Source organism: Phycodurus eques, chromosome 8 (genome assembly GCF_024500275.1).
Source record: "Phycodurus eques isolate BA_2022a chromosome 8, UOR_Pequ_1.1, whole genome shotgun sequence".
In the NCBI taxonomy this organism is placed as follows: domain Eukaryota; kingdom Metazoa; phylum Chordata; class Actinopteri; order Syngnathiformes; family Syngnathidae; genus Phycodurus; species Phycodurus eques.
Window position 1 is genome coordinate 10,616,242 of NC_084532.1, and position 19,358 is coordinate 10,635,599.

At 40.8% G+C, this 19,358-nt stretch overlaps 1 protein-coding gene across 4 annotated transcripts in view; it reads left to right on the forward strand.

Annotated features, from left to right (window-relative positions):
• The window catches only part of pex5la (peroxisomal biogenesis factor 5-like a), a 100,448-nt gene that overhangs the window by 35,732 nt on the left and 45,358 nt on the right, over positions 1–19,358 (forward strand). For 3 of the 4 annotated variants that reach the window (XM_061684223.1, XM_061684220.1, XM_061684221.1), the window contains exon 2: positions 19,082–19,186. The exons of the other annotated variant lie outside the window; for it this stretch is intronic. In XM_061684223.1, the coding sequence (XP_061540207.1) occupies positions 19,082–19,186 (105 nt within the window). The remainder of the gene's footprint in view (positions 1–19,081; positions 19,187–19,358) is intronic. 4 annotated transcript variants of the gene reach the window in all.

The window sequence follows — 19,358 nt, forward strand, 5'->3', positions numbered from 1 at the left end:
CACTTCAAGGTTGTCTTATAATAATGGATGTCCATCTATATAAAGCAAGGCTGTGAAAAGAAAAAAAAAAGCACTGACAGCAAATTTGTTTGACTCTTGGGTGACAACAAGACTCCATCACTTTTTTTCCCTCTGTCCCGCCATAAATAGCTCACAATCTATTTCAGTACCTCAGGACACTTGAGACCAAACAAACGACAAAATATTGGAGTGAATTTTAGGTATGTATCCAAATGATAAAAGGCACATTTTCTGCTTGAAGTCAACTCATCCAAAAGATCGCTTTGAGACTAGCTCCCAGCTCCAAAGTTGCATAATAGGGTCTGGTGTTTAAATGGTTAGTGCTGTCCACATCTCAGTTATAATCCCCGGCTGAAAACTGTCGCTAATGTCTTCGTAATTGAAAGAAAGCTAGATCCGCAGCCCTTGGTGCGAGAGGGTGATTAAATCAAAACGAAAGTAATAACGCACGAGGAGTAAGAAAGCCGTAATTTGCCACTGCTGCTTACCAAGCACAATGATAAACTCATCTCGAGAAGACGATGGCCTTCTGTATGCAGGACAGCAGCAGGAAGCTGGGAGTGAGAACCGAGAGTGAGAATGTAATGCCGTTTTCAGAGCAAGTCGCTAGTAATCAGGTTACACTCGCCTCTTGCTCTGAAGAGATCTTCTTGGTTTTGCTGCCATCCCTCATCATTAGCGGCTGCAGGCCAAGCTGCGAGCAGCACAGCTATAGTGTAAGTAATGACTCGAGCTGGCTGCAAGAGGGCCTTCGTCGCCTTGCTTGCCATAGTTTTCCTTAATGGGAAGGTAATGGGCAAAGAGGAAATTGGCCACGGGAGCAAGGAGGTGGCTTCTGTTCTGTCAAGAGATGAGGAGTTATCAAAGAGGAAGGTGGCTAAAGTGGAAGCCAAGAGAGAATTCAGCCTCAGTGTTATGGGCCATCCTCCATTACTTTTCTTGGCTTTCATTCCCTCTGTGCCATGCCGTCATGCTCTCCCCTTTAAGCTATTAAAGTCACCCCTACTGTACAACTGTGTGTGTGTTACCATGGAGAAAGGAAGATGGAGATTTGCCTTACACACAGTACGTCAATGGGGAAAATAAACTACACACTACTAAAAATCTGATGCTATACAGTGGACCCTCCATAGTACTCCAAACAATTAGGATTCTCAGTTTAGTGAGCATTTTAAGGTTTAACTCCAAGTGTGTTTGCCTTTTTTGAGTTTTATAATGTTACTTTGCCTGTACAGTTAATAAAGGTTGCACAACAGCAACAATATGAGCCTTCAGTTTGGACCTGCCCATGGGTCGGTACCAGTCCATTACCTCGGGCTGAGAACCCTGACTTAAAATATTGACACCGATAAATTCCAATATGTACAAACCCCAATTCCAGTGAAGTTGGGACGTTGAGTAAAATATAAATAAAAACAGAATAAAATGATTTGCAAATGCTTTTAAACCTATATTCAATTGAATACACTACAAAAACAAGATATTTAATGTTCAAACTGATAAACTTTATTGTTGTTTTTGGCAGATAATCACAGATTTTGAATTTAATGCCTGCGACATGTTCCAAAAAACTGGGACTGGGGCATGTTTACCACTGTGTTACCACTGTGTTTTAACAACACTCAATAAACATTTGGGAACGGAGGACACTAATAATTGAAGCTCTGTAGGTGGAATTATTTCCCATTCTTGCTTGGTTAACAACTGCAGTTGGAGTTCCGTTGTTGTATTCTGCGCTTCATAATGCGCATAATTCACCACATATTTTCAATGGGAGACAGGTCTGGACTGCTGACAGGACAGTCTCGTTCTCGCACTCTCTCTCTTTGACTTCCAAGCCACGCTGTTGTAACAGGTACAGAATATGGCTTGGCGTTGTCTTGCTGAATCAAGTAGGGATGTCCCTGAAAAAGCCGTTGCTTGGATGGCAGCATATGTTGCTCCAAAACCTGTATGTAACTTTCAGCATTAATGGTGCCTTCACAGATGTGCAAGTTACCCATGCCATGGGCACTAACACACCCCTTTACTGTCACAGATACTGGCTTTTGATAATAATCCAGATGGTCCTTTTCCTCTTTGACACAGAGGACACGGCATCTATGATTTCTCAAAAGAGTTCGAAATGTGGACCAAAGAAGCTGGCGGCATTTCTGGGTTTTCTTGATACTCTATATGGCTTTCACTTTGCCTGCTACAGTTTTAACTTGCATTTGTAGATGTAGCAAGGAACTGTGTTAACTGACAGTGGTTTTTTAAGTGTTCCTGAGCCCACGTGGTAGTCCTTTACACAATGATGCCAATTTTCAATGCAGTGCCGCCTGAGGGACTGAAGATCACGGGCATTCAATGTTGGTTTTTGGTCTTGGCACTTACGTACAAAGATTTCTCCAGATTCTCTGAATCCTTGGATGATATTATGGACAGTAGAGTCCTTGCAATTGTACGTCAAGAAACTTAAACTGTTAGACTACTTACTCATGCAGTGTTGAACTTTGCGCCATCCTTCCTTGTGAACAATTGAACCTTTCAGGGATGCTCCTTTTATGCCCAATCATGACACTCACTTTCTAATTCACTTATGGAACCCATGGAACGTTCCAAACAGGTGTTTTTTCAGCATTCCTCAACTTTTTGTTGCCCCTGTCCCAGCTTCTTTGGAATGTGTTGCAGGTATCAAATTCAAAATGAGAAAGTTAAAAAAATAATAATAATTATGTTCCTCGGCTTTAACATTAAATATCTTATCTTTGTAGTGTATTCAATTGAATATAGGTAGAACATTATTTGCAAATCATTCTATTCTGTCTTTTTTTACATTTTACACAACGTCCCAACGACATTGCATTTGGGGTTTGTACATATTGGAATTTATTGGTGTCAATGACTTTGTAATTCATCATTCTCAAATAGTTCAATAAAAAGTCTGTGCCTTTGAACTTGCAGATGTGAAGAGGCCATGAGGTGTTTCCCCATTAAAAATGTGTCCCATTGATTAAACGGGAGCTGCAGGGTGTAATATCATATTTAATTGGCTTCTGCTTCCCTTGTAATTCATCCTTTGAATTATTTACAAAACCCTGAAAGCAACAATATCTGAAATAATCGATGTCATGTTGAAGAAACATTACCATTATCTCCATGCCTCAGCAGACAGTTACGGTCTAATTTACTTTCATAGCACAGTTTTATTCATTTAATTGTCATTTCTTGACAAACTGAGCAACGCAATTTATGACAGATATTTGACATAAGATATACGTTTTTCTTATTGTTTTCTGCCATTTATTTATTTTTTGGAGAGGATCTAATATAAAAAGCATTTTTCCCTTTAATGACAAGAAACAAGAACTGCATACTGCTGTATGCAATTCTTCCCTACACTCCCTATAATTTTCCATTGTTGTATATGATGATGCTGTGGTTGGTCTCCTGTTGTGCATTACATGCAGCTGCAAATAGGGTGGTCATATAAAGTAGAAGAGTACTGGACAAAAGAGTCCAGAGTCCACATGGTTTGTCTGTACAGTGATTGATCGGGGGTTCAGTCACTGTCAATGCAATCGTTGGACAGTCTTACAAGTGAAACATTATAACAGCCCCACTAATTGGTGTGAGTTTGAAGTGGTTACAGAAACAACACGCTTAAGAAACAGACTTGAACATCTGATTATTCGGACAAACCTGCTGCTAAATACAGCTAACATGTTTATATTTTCCTTGTATTTAAAACCTTTTCACTGCTGCAATTCCTACAGAAAAGTAGACAACACAAGGAAAACGACCAGGAAAAACAAGGCTATCATTTGGTGCCATGTTACCTAATAGCGCAGAAGTCCCGAGAGGCTCCATACAGCTTGAGAGGAAGAGAGGCGAGAAGAGAGGCTGTTGAAAGAGCAGCACACAACGCATACGGCATCGTCGACCCTTTGAGAGGCTGCGAGAGCGTGTTGACACTCGCCTCGTACATGTGGATAGCATGTCACTAATGCAGGTCTCAAAATTAGTGACACGGGAGCCAAATTAAATGCAACTCAAACATGCAATTTGAAGCCGTATGGCCTCTCTCACATAAACAGATGTTTCTCCTACTCCAATTGAAAGCATGACATACGTGTCTGACATTGATTGCCCATCAAAACTGACATCAATGGTGACAAAATATACATTGAGCTGACTTGATCCCATCAATTTCTCCATGCCCACTCTGCATCGAGACAGACACATGGATGTGCTCCGATTTTCTAACCTGGAATACACAAGACACAAAAATACATGGTCATAATTAGAAAAAAATTCTGCACTGCAAATTGCACAAGTAAGCATCATGGAAACATCAGCAAAATCCTGCCAAATAACAACCTCATTAATGAAAAACTCATTAGCCAAAAGCTATTTACAAGGAGTAACACAAGCGGGAGGGGCCAATACTGTGTTTAACACTCTGGGCTACATCCTGCATTGATGTCAACACTTCCTGTCAGTAGTTCACCAATTGTTTTCAGCCACTGGATATACTATCCAGTGCTTCCATATTCATGAGTAAAACATACATCACCTAGTGTGGGATGTCAGTTGCCCCAGAAGGCAAATGTGTCTTTGTGTGTGTCGAGTACACGTTCAAACTGACATGCTTTTTACACGCATGATCCCATGTTAACATGTTAACATGATCCCATGTTAATATTTAATGAGAAGAGGCCTGTGTTTCACATTTCGTCATACGTCGCGGCCATCTGCAGGGATTCCACACACAACATTCCCATTGAGGATGGAAGTTTCCTTATGAGTATCATCTTGCACTCCAGCAGCAGACCTCATCCCACTGGGTGGTACTCACTTGTGATTGTCTTACAATGTCTTTTTGAGCTCTTGAACGAATACAGAGATCCTCGGTTTACGATGGTGCCAACATACAAGGTTTCAAGGCTCTGAATTTGTAACGAATTAACTATTTCAGTAACTAAGTTTACACACCGGCGTAAGAATGTCTTTACGTGGCACAAGCAGGCATGCTCAGTTACTGCCGTACGAGCTGTTTTTCTTTTGTTAATACAAATGACAATTTACTGGCAATATGACTTTTCTCCTGTGTTAGTGTAGGTTCGGGAAATTTTATGGCATGTTCCGATTTAAGTATAAATTATAGCAAGATATTTGAGATTTTGTTAATCTGCCTCTGTTATCTAGTTTGTATGTTAGCTACTGAATCTAGCTGGTTAGCAAGCAGGATTACGCTTAACTATGTCGCTGATTTCAACAAAACCTTATAGAGATGTGGTACATGCATCAAGGAAGAATTCATTACATTTTGATTCAAATCCAAAAGGCCGAAAAACACACATGGATGTCGTGTTGGTTACTTAGTTTTTAGTCGGGTAGTTTGCCTGTTTGTTAGTTAACTAGTTAGTAAACAGGATAACACAAACACTGAATACTCAGGGTCCCCAGTTTATGATGGTTCAAAGGTATTTTCTGAACTATTTTGTGCGGCAGCCATGTGTGGCATGCTCAGTTTATTATTTGATCATTTTTAATGCGTAGCCAAGAAGTCTACAGTATTTCAAGTATTCACTGTAATTATGACTTTACTATTGCATTGACGTAGATTAGTGATAGACTAGGATTTACATATCAATTTTGGTAGAAATGCAACTCCAGTCTTAACCAAGGTCCCCCTGTAACTCAAACAAATAAGGTCGCACTTGCTCTCACTGAGTTTTGAGTTAACGTTACTTAAGGTAGCGAACAAAAGAAAAAACAAAGTAGGTTTGAGAGAAGATTTAGTTTAAATGTAAACAAAAATTCACACTCACATTCATAGCTACGGACAATTTAGTCTTCACTTACCTAAGAAGCATAATTTTGGAATGTGGAAGGAAGCCGGGGTCCCTGCAGAAAACCTGCAGAAGAACGAGCAGAACATGCAAAGTGATAAGGGCCTCCATTTTCAGTGTTCAAAAATGTTAAAATGTTAGCATTTTCAGGCTCCAAAAAGTAATCATCTTGTAATTGGGTTCTTAAAACGCGTCTTTCCCGCTTTCAGTATTGTTTAAATGGATGCCGAGTGTCATGCAATCATCATCCAATGACGACAGTGGCAACATCATTGGCAAACAGCTGCTCAGCGGGTTGCCGCTAGGAACCCAAAGGCTTGTGGCTGTTTGGCCATTTAGTTTGGCAACCGGAGGGCTGTTTTTTTCTGATATCTGTATGTACGTATTTGCTCAGCTGTCCCCCAGAGCAGCAGCCTGCAGGCAAAGGATTCCTTTGTCGCCATCTATCCAAATCACAAACTGTTCTGGAGCATTGTGCTGAAACAAGACTCACAAGAAGTTGTGTGTGTACATTTTTCCTTCTAAATCTAATAGGGGACAATTAGAGCTTGTGTTGTGTATGAAATTGTGTTTAATTATGCAATGGTTAATTAATGTGGGCTCAATATAAAGATCAAGCCCTATGTTGTAAAAATATGTTTTTTGGGAGATAATAGTTTTTCTTTCCCAACAATCCAGACTTCATTTCTCAATTGTCTTCAGAGACCGGGAATTTAACGTTACATAGTGCAGTACAATTTTGGACGGTCTGCTTTGTCCTCTTACCTTTCAAATTAATTCAAGATCCGATGTCTTCTTCTCCTGCATTCGATTTAAGCAATGTGACTGTATGTAAGAGTTGCACCCTCAATATTGATATGAAACAGTTAAGAGAATGCTTCCTTAAATCAGTGGTTCTCAACTGTTGTTACCCTGGCACCCGTATTTGCCTAATGTTGCAAAGTCTCGTCCCACTTTTATAGAAGTTAAGCACAAAAAAACATTTTCGTTTAAAAATAGCCTCTGAAAACACAAGTATAATAATTTATATTTTTTAAAACATATTCATATAGATGGACTGTATTTGTTTACTGATTAAACTAGTGACTAGACTAGAGCGCAAGTGAGGAACATTTCCCGTCGCTTACGTAATACGTTCCATGTGCGAACTTGGTACACCTCTGTACTTTCCTGAAAAAAATCTGAATATGAATACAGTACATATAATTGTTTTACCGGCAGTCTGCGACCCACGGGAAATGGCTCCATGACCCACTTTTGGGTCCCAACCCACCAGTTGAGAATCAAAGCCTTAAGTTAGTATGTAGTGGCCTGTATCCGTTCCTGAGTCCCGAGAGCAGTATTTCTGACCCTTTCGAGCCACTGTTGTTGTTGTTCATGGTTTGAAATGTGGAGGGGATCCATAAAAGTCAGACAGTTTTGCTTGTGGTATTGCACCTCACAACATTTTCCAGCATGCCCGCGACCCTAGTGTGGATAAGCAGTATGGAAAATGGATGGATGAAATGGCTATACAAAACAACAGCAGTATAAGATACTGTACAAATACCACTAAAACCTTTAGTGCACTTGGACTTGAAATGGACTTCAAACCAGGTGATTGTTACATTACAACAAGAAAGCTCCCTGATAGACAAACACACTGGTCACCTGCAGATAAGTACAGTGATGCGGTCCAAGCAATTTATGGGTGGAGTGATTCACTTGAATGCAACCTCAGGGGATTTAAAAAAAAAGGAAAGAAATTAAAACATAGCGAGAAAGCCGATTAGTTTTTATTTGTGGATTTATAAATGTGACATCCTTATTAAGCTCACAGCTGTGACTGTCATTTAATTTATTTTTAATTACCAAGCCATCAGATACAGTGGTAGGAATTTATTTTTTGATGAGTCACTGGTACATGTTTACTGAGTAGCAAGTCAACTGGTTAGCTTTGAAAGACAATGGGCAGTATTTTAAGTAACTTTTTTACATTCAGTAATTTTTAAAATTAAAGATATTAGCAGTTGTAAACCAGTCTATTATATTAATCCACGAAGACAATAAATCACTCTTAACTTAATGATGAATGAAGAGGGGTAATAAACATCGCCATGTTCATTTTACAACCCCAATTCCAATGAAGTTGGGACCTTATGTTAAACATAAATAAAAACAGAATACAATGATTTGCAAAACATGTTCAACCTATATTTAATTGAATACACTATAAATACAAGATATTTAATGTTCAAACTGATAAAGTTGATTGTTTTTAGCAAATAATCATTCATTTAGAATTTTATGGCTGCAACACATTCCCAAAAAGCTGGGTCAGGTTGCAAAAAAGACTGAGAAAGTTGAGGAATGCTCATCAAACACCTGTTTGGAACATCCCACAGGTGAACAGGCTAATTGGGAACAGGTGGGTCCCACGATTGGGTATAAAAGGAGCTTCCCGGAATTGCCCAGTAATTCACAAGCAAACATGCGGCGAGGTTCACCTCTTTGTGAACAAGTGCGTGAGAAAATAGTCGAACAGTTTAAGGACAATGTTCCTCAATGTACAGTTGCAAGGAATTTAGGGATTTCATCATCTATAATATCATCAAAAGGTTCAGAGAATCTGGGGAAATCACTGCATGTAAGCGGCAAGGCCGAAAACCAACATTGATTGCCCGTGACCTTCGATCCCTCAGGCGGCCCTGCATCAAAAACCGACATCAATGTGTAAAGGATATCACCACATGGCCTCAGGAACACTTCAGAAAACCAATGTCAGTAAATACAGTTCGGCGCTACATCCGTAAGTGCAACTTGAAACGCTACTATGCAAAGCAAAAGCCATTTATCAACAACACCCAGAAACGCCGCCGGCTTCTCTGGGCCCGAGCTCATTTAAGATGGACTGATGCAGAGCGGAAAAGTGTTCTGTGTTCCGACGAGTCCACATTTCAAATTCTTTTTGGAAATTGTGGACATCGTGTCTTCCGGGCCAAAGAGGAAAAGAACCATCTGGACTGTTATGGACGCATAGTTCAAAAGCCAGCATCTGTGATGGTATGGGGCTGTGTTAGTGGCATTGGGATGGGTAACTTACACATCTGTGAAGGCACCATTAATGCTGAAAGGTACATGCACGTTTTGGAGAAACATTTGCTGCCATCCAAGCAACGTCTTTTTCATGGACGCCCCTGCTTATTTCAGCAAGACAAAACCTAACCACATTCTGCACGTTTTACAACAGCGTGGCTTCGTAGTAAAAGAGTGAGGATACTAGACTGGCCTGCCTGCAGTCCAGACCTGTCTCCCATTGAAAATGTGTGGTGCACTATGAAGCGTAAAATACGACAACGGAGACCCCAGACTGTTGAACAACTGAAGCTGAACATCAAGCAAGAATGGGAAAGAATTCCACCTACAAAGCTTCAACAATTATTGTCCTCAGTTCCCAAATGTTTATTGAATGTTGTTAAAAGAAAAGGTGATGTAACACAGTGGTAAACATGACCCTGTCCGAGCTTTTTTGGAACATGTTACAGCCATAAAATCCCAAGTTAATGATTATTATTTGCGAAAATCAATAAAGTTGATCAGTTTGAACATTAAATATATTGTCTTGTATTGTAGTGTCCATCCATCCATTTTCTGAGCCGCTTCTCCTCACTAGAGTCTCGGGCGTGCTGGAGCCTATCCCAGCTATCATCGGGCAGGAGGTGAGGTACACCGTGAACTGGTTGGAAGCCAATCGCAGGGCAAATACAAATAGCCAACCATTCACACTCACATTCACACCTATGAGCAATTTAGAGTTGTCAATTAACCTACCATGCATGTTTTTGGGATGTGGGAGGAAACCTGAGTGCCCGGAGAAAACCCACGCAAGCACGGGGAGAACATGGAAACTCCACACAGGCGGGGCCGGGGATTGAACCCCGGTCCTCAGAACTGTGAGGCAGACGCTCTAACCAGTCGGCCACCAAGACTATATGGTAGTGTATTCAATTAAATATAGGTCGAACATGATTTGCAAATCATTCTGTTTTTATGTTTAACACAACGTCCCAACTTCATTGGAATTGGGGTTGTAGTAAAGTCAACTGACAACTCACCAGTTCAACCTCTAACATACTGTGGTAACCACTATGAACTTGGGGCATATTGTTCAGATGTATTTGGGCCAAATTTCAAACAATGTTTGGGGTGTTGGAACTTGAAGGTACCACGTATAACGTTAGGGCATTTTGCATTGTCGTACATATTTCATTAACATTGTGGCCTGGAGGTCAGTATAAAATCAATGCACAGGGGAGACGATTTAATAGAGGACAACTCTTCCGCCACCTTGGAAGTCTCTAATTAGTTCAGTGGCCTGAGTTGCACTTTTGTTGCTGATTAAATAAGATTCAAAAGGAACTGATTAGTGGAGAGCAATGAACCCACCATGCTGTAAGTCACGCTTGCAATTATGGGCACAGATGGAATGATTACAATGAAATAATAAAACATTCACAATGAAATCAGGTCATTTGTGCTTTAAGTACAAAAGATTGTTGCGTCATAACAAAAACAGGTGGGATCATGAATAATGTTGAGTTTTTCTCAGGCTGCCAAAGTATTCTAGTCGGTCAGCATAAGCTAGTATGAAACTGTAGCCAACCGAGGCGAGATGCAGATGCTTGATTTAGTGAGTAACTACAGCAGGCTGGTATGACACATGATTGGTGTTTGTAGTGACTGGCAAGGAAATAACTTGTCTTTGTCACCAGCCTCCTTCGAAGTTCGTCCAGGCCAACCCTTTGTGACAGTGATGTATGAGCGGTGCCGCAAACACAGCAAATTCTCATTATGTTACTCTTCAGCATCTGATCAGGGTGTAATTTTCAGTCTTACATTACGCGTGCGGCGGCACGGTTATCGACTGGTTAACACATCTGCCTCACAGTTCTGCGGACCGGGGTTAAAATCCAGGCCCCGCCTGTGTGGAGTTTGCATGTTCTCCCTGTGCCTGTGTGGGTTTTCTCCGGGCATGAAGACTCTAAATGGCCCATAGGTGGGAATGTGTGTGTGTGAATGGCTGATTGTTTATATATGCCCTGCGATTGGCTGGCGACCAATTCAGAGTCTACCCCACCTCTCGCCTGAAGATAGCTGGGATAGGCTCCAGCACCCCCCGCGACCCTTGTGAGGATAAAGCGGTACAGACAACAGATGGATGGATGGATGGATGGATGGATGGATGGATACATTACATGTGCCACCAGGATTCTCCATTCATTAGAAGATGCAATCCACGTCAAGTTCATGGAAGACAATAAACTGTGGCAGAAAATGTCACACTGAGGAAGAAAAAACATCTCATCGGGGGTTTAAGTGGAAATGAAATGACTGCAATAAAATTAACACAATGTTTATAAATATAGGCTTATCCTGAAGCCCTGCTGGATTTCCATTATTGGCTGTAATACTGCATCGGACTGCCACAGTGAAGGTGTGTAATTGGAAACACTATGAGTGCTGCTCTTCTGGCCTTCAGTCTTCTAGGATAAGACGAATCAAAATCCAAATAATTTTTTATTGGGAAAGTATGTTAAAACACACAAGGAATTTGTTTCCTTTAGTCTAAGTCACTATAATATACACTATTACAAAATGTACTTTTGGGACATACATGTATACACAAATGTACAAAGTTCAGAGAGCCATTTGCAATATCAAGGGTTCAATAGTACAGTAATACTGATCAACAACAAAATTAGGTAAATGACACACAGTGACATAGCTAAAATGATGAATAAAGTAATAATGGCACTACCTAGATGTAAAAATTGGCAAAGTGTCACTATGAAATTACTAGTCAATTGTTTAAGAAGCTAATGGCAAGGGGAAAGAAGGTATTGGAATGTCAACTGGTTTTGGTTTACGTTTACCAATAGCACTCACTGGAGAGCATGAAGAATGGCTAGGTCAACTCTTTGGATGGATGTTAACTTGAAATGGTAGGGAAAAAAACTAATTAAGTGATATGTCAATCTCAAAAAGGTTGTATAATTTCGAAACTACCCAACATTTTGGTGAAAAATATGGCTAACAAATGTATATATGTATATATATATATATATATATATATATATATATATATATATATATATATAGAAGGGAAGTCTGGACTTCCCTGCTTTAACTGCTGCCCCTGCGAACCGACCTCAGATAAGCGGCAGTAAATGAATGCATGGATCGATGGATTGGTTAAAGAAACAGTCCCCTTGCTAATATAGGTTAAGTAACATCCGCCAGCACTACTGATTCTCAAGGCCTTGGGCAGATTAGATTGACATGGTAGGACATTAACCTGATTTGACAAAAAAATCTAACGTGAGCAGTGCAGCCAGAAATAAAGCTATGAAATAAAGAGAGTGGACTGTTGGTAACCATTTGATGGAACAAATTATCCAAAGAATTAGAATTTAGGTTGTAAATGTTATTGATTCTGATAGCGATGATGGCTCGGAACACTCACCACTGATATACAAAAGGGATGCTGTCGTATTCCCAAAAACTAGAATGAATTTGTGTGTATTATTTAAATATATGACTGGAGATGTTGGTCATGAAAAGAAGCGTGAACAAATGTTGTCCACACGCTACATCAGATGCTGGAATAATGCAATGAGCGTGTTTTGATGGCTTTCACTGTACTGCTGGCAGACCTCTCGCTCCTCACCTCCCGCATTCGCTGTTGGCTTCAGAGAGCGAGGTCACAAACAGTAGCAGGGAAGCCTCTGCACAGATGGGACATTGATCACAGGAACGTGGATGAGAAACTATATTAATACTGTATATACACAGCGAGCAGACTACTGCAGCTGTGCCTGACTTTGGCTTGCAGAGGCTGCATGAATAAGTCACGATGAAGCATAATCTTCTGTCGTAGTTCAAGAGACACAACCTTTCCACACGTCAAAATCATTGGGATTTTGCTTAGAATTTTGAAAAGACTTTAACTGCACAACATTTCAAGTATACTCTTTGTTAGGAGCTTATTCAAACATCTGACTAACAGATACCTATTGGGGATTGGGGATTGGACTTTGACTTGAAACACAGTGTTCCCCCGATACTCGCAAATTCACCAACTGGCAGATTCCTTTTTTAACCTATTCTCCATTATAGGAAAAGAACTCTGAATTTGAAAGTGTATTGAATATTATTGTAAGCCATTGTAACATTATTTACAGTTACACTTAAATAGGGAACAATTTCGGAATAATTCAAATTGAATAATTATTCAGTCAAAATGTTTTACACATGAAGGTCAAATAAAAATTGTACCTAAATAAACGTTCAAAATTCAAATGTAGTGAAGTTAAAAGTTGAATAAAACTGAACTGTACTTAGGCAGTGATTATTTTGTGTACCACTAGAGGAAGCCTGCGTACCATCCATCCATCCATCCATTTTCTGAGCCACTTCTCACTGGGGTCGCGGGCGTGCTGGAGCCTATCCCAGCTATCATTGCGATTGGCTGGCACCCTGAACTGGTTGCCAGCCAATCGCAGGGCACATACAAACAAACAACCATTCGCACTCACATTCACACCTACGGGCAATTTAGAGTCTCCAAAGCATGCATGTTTTTGGGATGTGGGAGGAAACCGGAGTGCCCGGAGAAAACCCACGCAGGCACGTGGAGAACATGCAAACTCCACACAGGCGGGGCCGGGGATTGAACCCCGCACCTCAGAACTGTGAGGCTGACGCTCTAACCAGTCGTCCCCACCGTGCCGCCAAGCCTGCGTACCACACTATGAAAATCACTGTTTCGAACCACGCAGATGATACATTATACAATATAATATTGATAGAAATGTAAATCAACAAAATTGCTTGCATTGTGTTTTCTGGTCAGGTCACGTGTTGCTAGACAGACTTCATAGAACTCAATCATAACTGTTCTGTAGGCCAAACCAAAAATGTCATTTGCCAGCCATGTCCACTGGGGGCAGACGGTGCCGAGCCCTTTGAGAGAGAGATGCATGCGCAAGGAAATTGCACCGAAAGCAGCACTCTATGAAGTAGTTTCCATCCATCCATCCTCTGAGCCGCTTCTCCTCACTAGGGTCGCGGGCGCACCGTAGCCCATCCCAGCCACCATCGGGAAGGAGGCGGGGCACACCCCGAACTGGTTGCCAGCCAATCGCAGGGCACATTTCTTTCTACATACTCATTCACAAATCACTACTCTGTATTGACTAAATTGTCCATAGGTCTGAATGTGAGTGTGAATGTTTATTTGGCTATATGTACCCCACCTCTTGGCCAAACATACTGTCGCTGGGATAGACTCCAGCTCACCCACGACCTGACTAAGACAAGCATTATAAAAAGAGAATGGATGGTAAAAAATTACGAAAAGGAACAGTAATGTATCACTTCCAATAAGTTGTGATTGTTGAAGGGCAAAATACTTTTAGCGCCCATATAATGTACTTAAACAGTACAGTAAGGTTACTGTATATTGGAGAGCCAGAGCAATTCTAAAAGATTTACACGACAGGAGTTCCTCGGTTTATGACGGAGTACCATTCTTACAGCGGCAATATAACCCAAATGTGTCATAACACTCTGAAGTCTATCACTCACTGACCTACGCTAACACAGTAGTAAAGTCACCATTACAGGAAATACCATAAATATAAAACAATCAAATGAAGAAGAATAAGTACAGCAGTAACTGAGGGTGCATTCTTGTGCTATATTCTCTTGCTATTGCACACCATTCATAACCTAAAAACGTCTCAGGTCGGTAGTTTAGCTAGCTACCCCTTTAAGATAATATAGAAGGAGAATAACTATAGACTCTGACTGCATGTAATGCGAATGGAACTAAAACTCAGTACCATGATACTGAAACACTTAATCAACAAAATATTGACAAAAAAAGGTACAGTAATACCTTGACTTACAAGTTGCCCAATTCACGTTTTTCTGATTTACAAGCCGTCGCTTGAGTGATTGTTTTGCTTTCATCAAACATCAGATATTCTGTCACTCGAGCGAAGTGAAAAAAAATTAAGCTTTCCGCCACCGATCCACTTTTAGCCATTTATTGAACGAGACAAACAGTGAAACATATGCAAAATGAACACACTCACAAGCAGCTGCTGTAGGACATAACTCACCCAGACGCTCAAACTAAACTAACCTGCTAACCCGATTCCAGCTCCTGATGTGATTCACTAGGCTACGCCCATTAAAGACACAACACAACCAACACACAAATTCTACAAACAAAAGATATCAGTTCACTACACTTAAATACAGAGCACAGGTCTACCACTGGGCGGCACGGTGGTCGACTGGTTAGAGCGTCAGCCTCACAGTTCTAAGGACCCGGGTTCAATCCCCGGCCCCGACTGTGTGGAGTTTGCATGTTCTCCCCGTGCCTGCGTGGGTTTTCTCCGGGCACTCCGGTTTCCTCCCACATCCCAAAAACATGCATAAATTGGAGACTCTAAATTGCCCATAGGTGTGACTGTGAGTGCGAATGGTTGTTTGTTTGTATGTGCTCTGCGATTGGCTGGCAACCAGTTCAGGGTGTACCCCGCCTCCTGCCCAATGACAGCTGGGATAGGCTCCAGCATGCCCGCGACCCTAGTGAGGAGAAGCGGCTCAGAAAATGGATGGATGGATGGAAGGTCTACCACTGAGGTGCACTGAATGCTTGTGTAAATGCTAAGTTGACGGTTCAGCCCAAAAAATGCTAACGGTGGGGCGCTGCAGCAGGCGGCACGGTGGCCGACTGGTTAGAGGGTCTGCCTCACAGACCGGGGTTCAATCGCGGTTAATTGAAGACTCTAAATTACCCGTAGGTGTGAATGTGAGTGCGAATGGTTGGTTGTTTGTATGTGCCCTGCGATTGGCTGGCAACCAGTTCAGGGTGTACCCCGCCTCTTGCCCAATGATGGCCTGGATAGGCTCCAGCACACCCGCGACCCTTGTGAGAAGAAGCGGCTCAGAAGATGGATGGATGGATGGGCGTGCAGTATGTTTCACTTAAATTTTGTTCAAACTCCTAATTGTATCTTTTATGGTGTTGACTCCGAACTTCAATGCACCACTCTAGTAGCATAACATTTTTGTGGTTGGAGATTATTTTTATACTGAGAAAGCCCTGACGAGCAATGAATGGACATCAGGGTACATAAAAAGAGATTTTATTTGCATTTAATCGTATTATGCAAACTTTGGACAAGACTATTCAACAATAGAATAATTGGATCAGTCCGTACTGTTGAAGAAACAGTCTATATAGCTGGCAAATCAACATCAGGCTAATATATATATATATATATATATATATATATATATATATATATATATATATATATATATATATATATATATAAATGTATTTTTTTTTTAGGATGATCCGCACTTTCGAGCCATTAGGGCTTCCTGCTTAAGGACACTTCAAACAGAAGCTTTGTCCCTGACTGGAGAGCAAATTTAATGGCCTGCGGAGGTCTGAGTCTCAAGTGAACATCTGTGAGTCTTAACTGCTACAGTGCCAATAGAGGCAACTCTTGGCTGTGGGCAAATTCAAAGTCAAGGAGCACCGAAATGTACTGTGATCAAAAAGTTGAGGTGAACATTGAGAAAATAAGCAGCCAAAAATCAATCACACCTTGTACATTTGAAACTTCTACAGTTATTTCAGGTGGCCTTGCAGCTATTACATTTAACTCGACAAAGATTGCTGCTTTTAAATAAGCTGCAGATGGTGGGGCATTGGCACACTTTGACATAATGTAGGTCTTTAAAAATACACACTAAAGTGGAGCCTCCAAAGTCAAGCACAGTCCGTTTTAAAATGCAGTGGTGCCTTCAGATGAGTTTAAGTTGTTCTGCGACCACCCTGGTAACTTCAAAACACTCGTATCTCAAATCGACTTTCGCCATTGAAATGAACGGAAATGCCATTAATTCATTACAGCCTCCTCCCAAAACAACAAACATTTTTTAAATCACTCGTATCTCAAATCATCTTTCATCATCTTTTCCCCATTGAAATGAACGGAAATGCCATTAATCCATTACAGCCTTCCCCAAAAACAACAAACAGAATATAGAATATATTTTTAGAAAAATAGCACTAGAGAGCATGAAGAATGGCTAGGTCAACTCTTTCACTAACATTTTAATTGTTATCACTGGTCTTACGCTTGTTTCTCAGGAACAGCAAAAATGTTCAGTGGATTCAGTTCCCACTCAGTGACGGTATGAATGTGAGTGCGTATGGTTGTCCGTGTCTATATGTGCCCTGCGACTGACTGGTGATCGGTTCAGGGTGTAGTCCGCCTTTCACCCGAAGTCAGCTGGGATAGGCTCCAGCGCCCCGCGACCCTAACGAGGATAAGCGGTGTTGAAAATGGATATATATAGAGCAGCACAATGGTAATAAATAATTAATTAATTATATATATATATATATATATATATATATATATATATAGATAGATAGATAGATAGATATATAGATATATATAGATAGATAGATATAGCGGCACGGTGGTAATAATTAATTAATTAATAAATCTGCAAACATTTCAACAATTATATTTTTAGTAGTATGTTATGACAAATGGTATCACAGGGAGCGCTGAGATCAAGTAATTATAACATTGATGAGGTATCGCATTCCACAGCTCGTAAAAAATTCAAGCAAAAGAATGAAATGACGGCTCGTATTTCGAAAAACGTTTATGTCAGGTCAGGTGTATCTCAAGACACCACTGTAGTTCTATCAAAACATTTTCCCCTTTAACAAATACTGTAAAGTGATTTAGTGGCACGGTGGGCAACTGGTTAGCACATCTCCCTCACAGTTCTGGGGACCCGGGTTCAAATGCGGCCTTGCCTGTGTTGAGGGTTACCACGTTCTCTCCGTTTTCGCCGGTTACTCCGGTTTCTTCCCACATCACAAAAACATGCATGGTAGGTTAACTGAAGACTCAAAATTGCCCATAGGTGTGAATGTTAGTGCGAATGGTTCTTTCTTTATATGTGCCCTGCGATTGGCTGGCGACCAGTTCAGGGTGTACCCTGCCTCTCACCCAGAGTCAGCTGAGATGGGCTTCAACACGCCCGCGACCCTAGTGAGGATAAGCGGTACAGAAAATTATGATGATGGATGGATGAATTAGTTTGAACTCAACTGTCGCGTCATAAAACCTTTATTAACGATATAGTAACATTAACGCTCTTTCTTATTTTAAAAACAGTAAACCAGTACTTAACTATTCACCCTTACAACACGCCTGACAGACATACTGGAGAACAAGAATGTGTTCTGGTGTACTGTCACTGAGTGGTGTTTTAAAGGTATTGCTTTAATTAAGCATGAACCGTTGAAGTAATATTAATCCATCAATCAATCAGGGGTTGGTCTAGACTTCTTAGTTCCCCCTGAATCTTAATTTAAACATTTTGTACAATGATCTGCTTCAGAATTTTGTGGGAACAGTTTTAGGGAAAGCCCCTTTCTGTTCCAGCGTGACTATGCCCTAGTGCACGTAACAATTCAATATTTTTGTCAATTGTTATATTGGTCTAATAATAAGATGTGTACATCATTGTATCAGAACTTGAGTTTGGATCAGGTACACTTCTTTAAGAAGTGTGGTTTGTCACTGTACTGTACTGATTACCAGACGATCTTGTTGTTTGTTGAGCCAATATTTAGTGTCAGAAAATTTTAGTTATTAAATGCCTTCTGTTGTGAGTCCTAAGTTAGCAATCCAAATGAGCTGTTTGCTTGTTACTGCGCTGCTTTCCTCTGGTACGAAATGTTGCTGGCGAAGCCGGTGTGTAAACATGGTGGCTTATCACCACATTGAGTGATGGCCAACATTACACACACCACAAAGCCACACTGAAGCCAAGCATCCTCATCTGTCAATACAAAATCAGTTATCTCCATGTGATAACCCACCATCATAGTAGCGTTAAGTACTGTGAATGATCATGCTTATCAGTCTCAAGTCAACACATTGTTGTTCAATGACTTTTCATCGTCATAGTCTTGTGGATGTCTTGTTACAGTTGAGAGCCTCACATACTGTAGTATTTCCATCATTATAACATAAAGTCTTTTATGTAAGACGCCCTGGATGAGGGCAAAGCATTGAGTTGTCATTGAACTGTCCTGACACAAGTCATTGTTGATTTTACTGTTGTAGGGCAAAGACTCTAGGGCTGCAGATAAGACTGTTGCCATGGTCCTGAAGGAGATACCAAGTAAGGCGTCATCAGAAGGGAAGCCCCTCCTCACGGTGACTACCAAGGTGGGCAGAATCATTTCAGAACACCTGCTGCCTCCAAGTGAAATATCCTCCTGTGTTGGTTGTACAGATGAAATCACAAAGCTTTTATTTTTGTTTTGCTTATGACTGTTGTACGTATATACAGAAACAGTCATTTTCAACAAAAACTAAATACAGAGCATCATTATTTTTA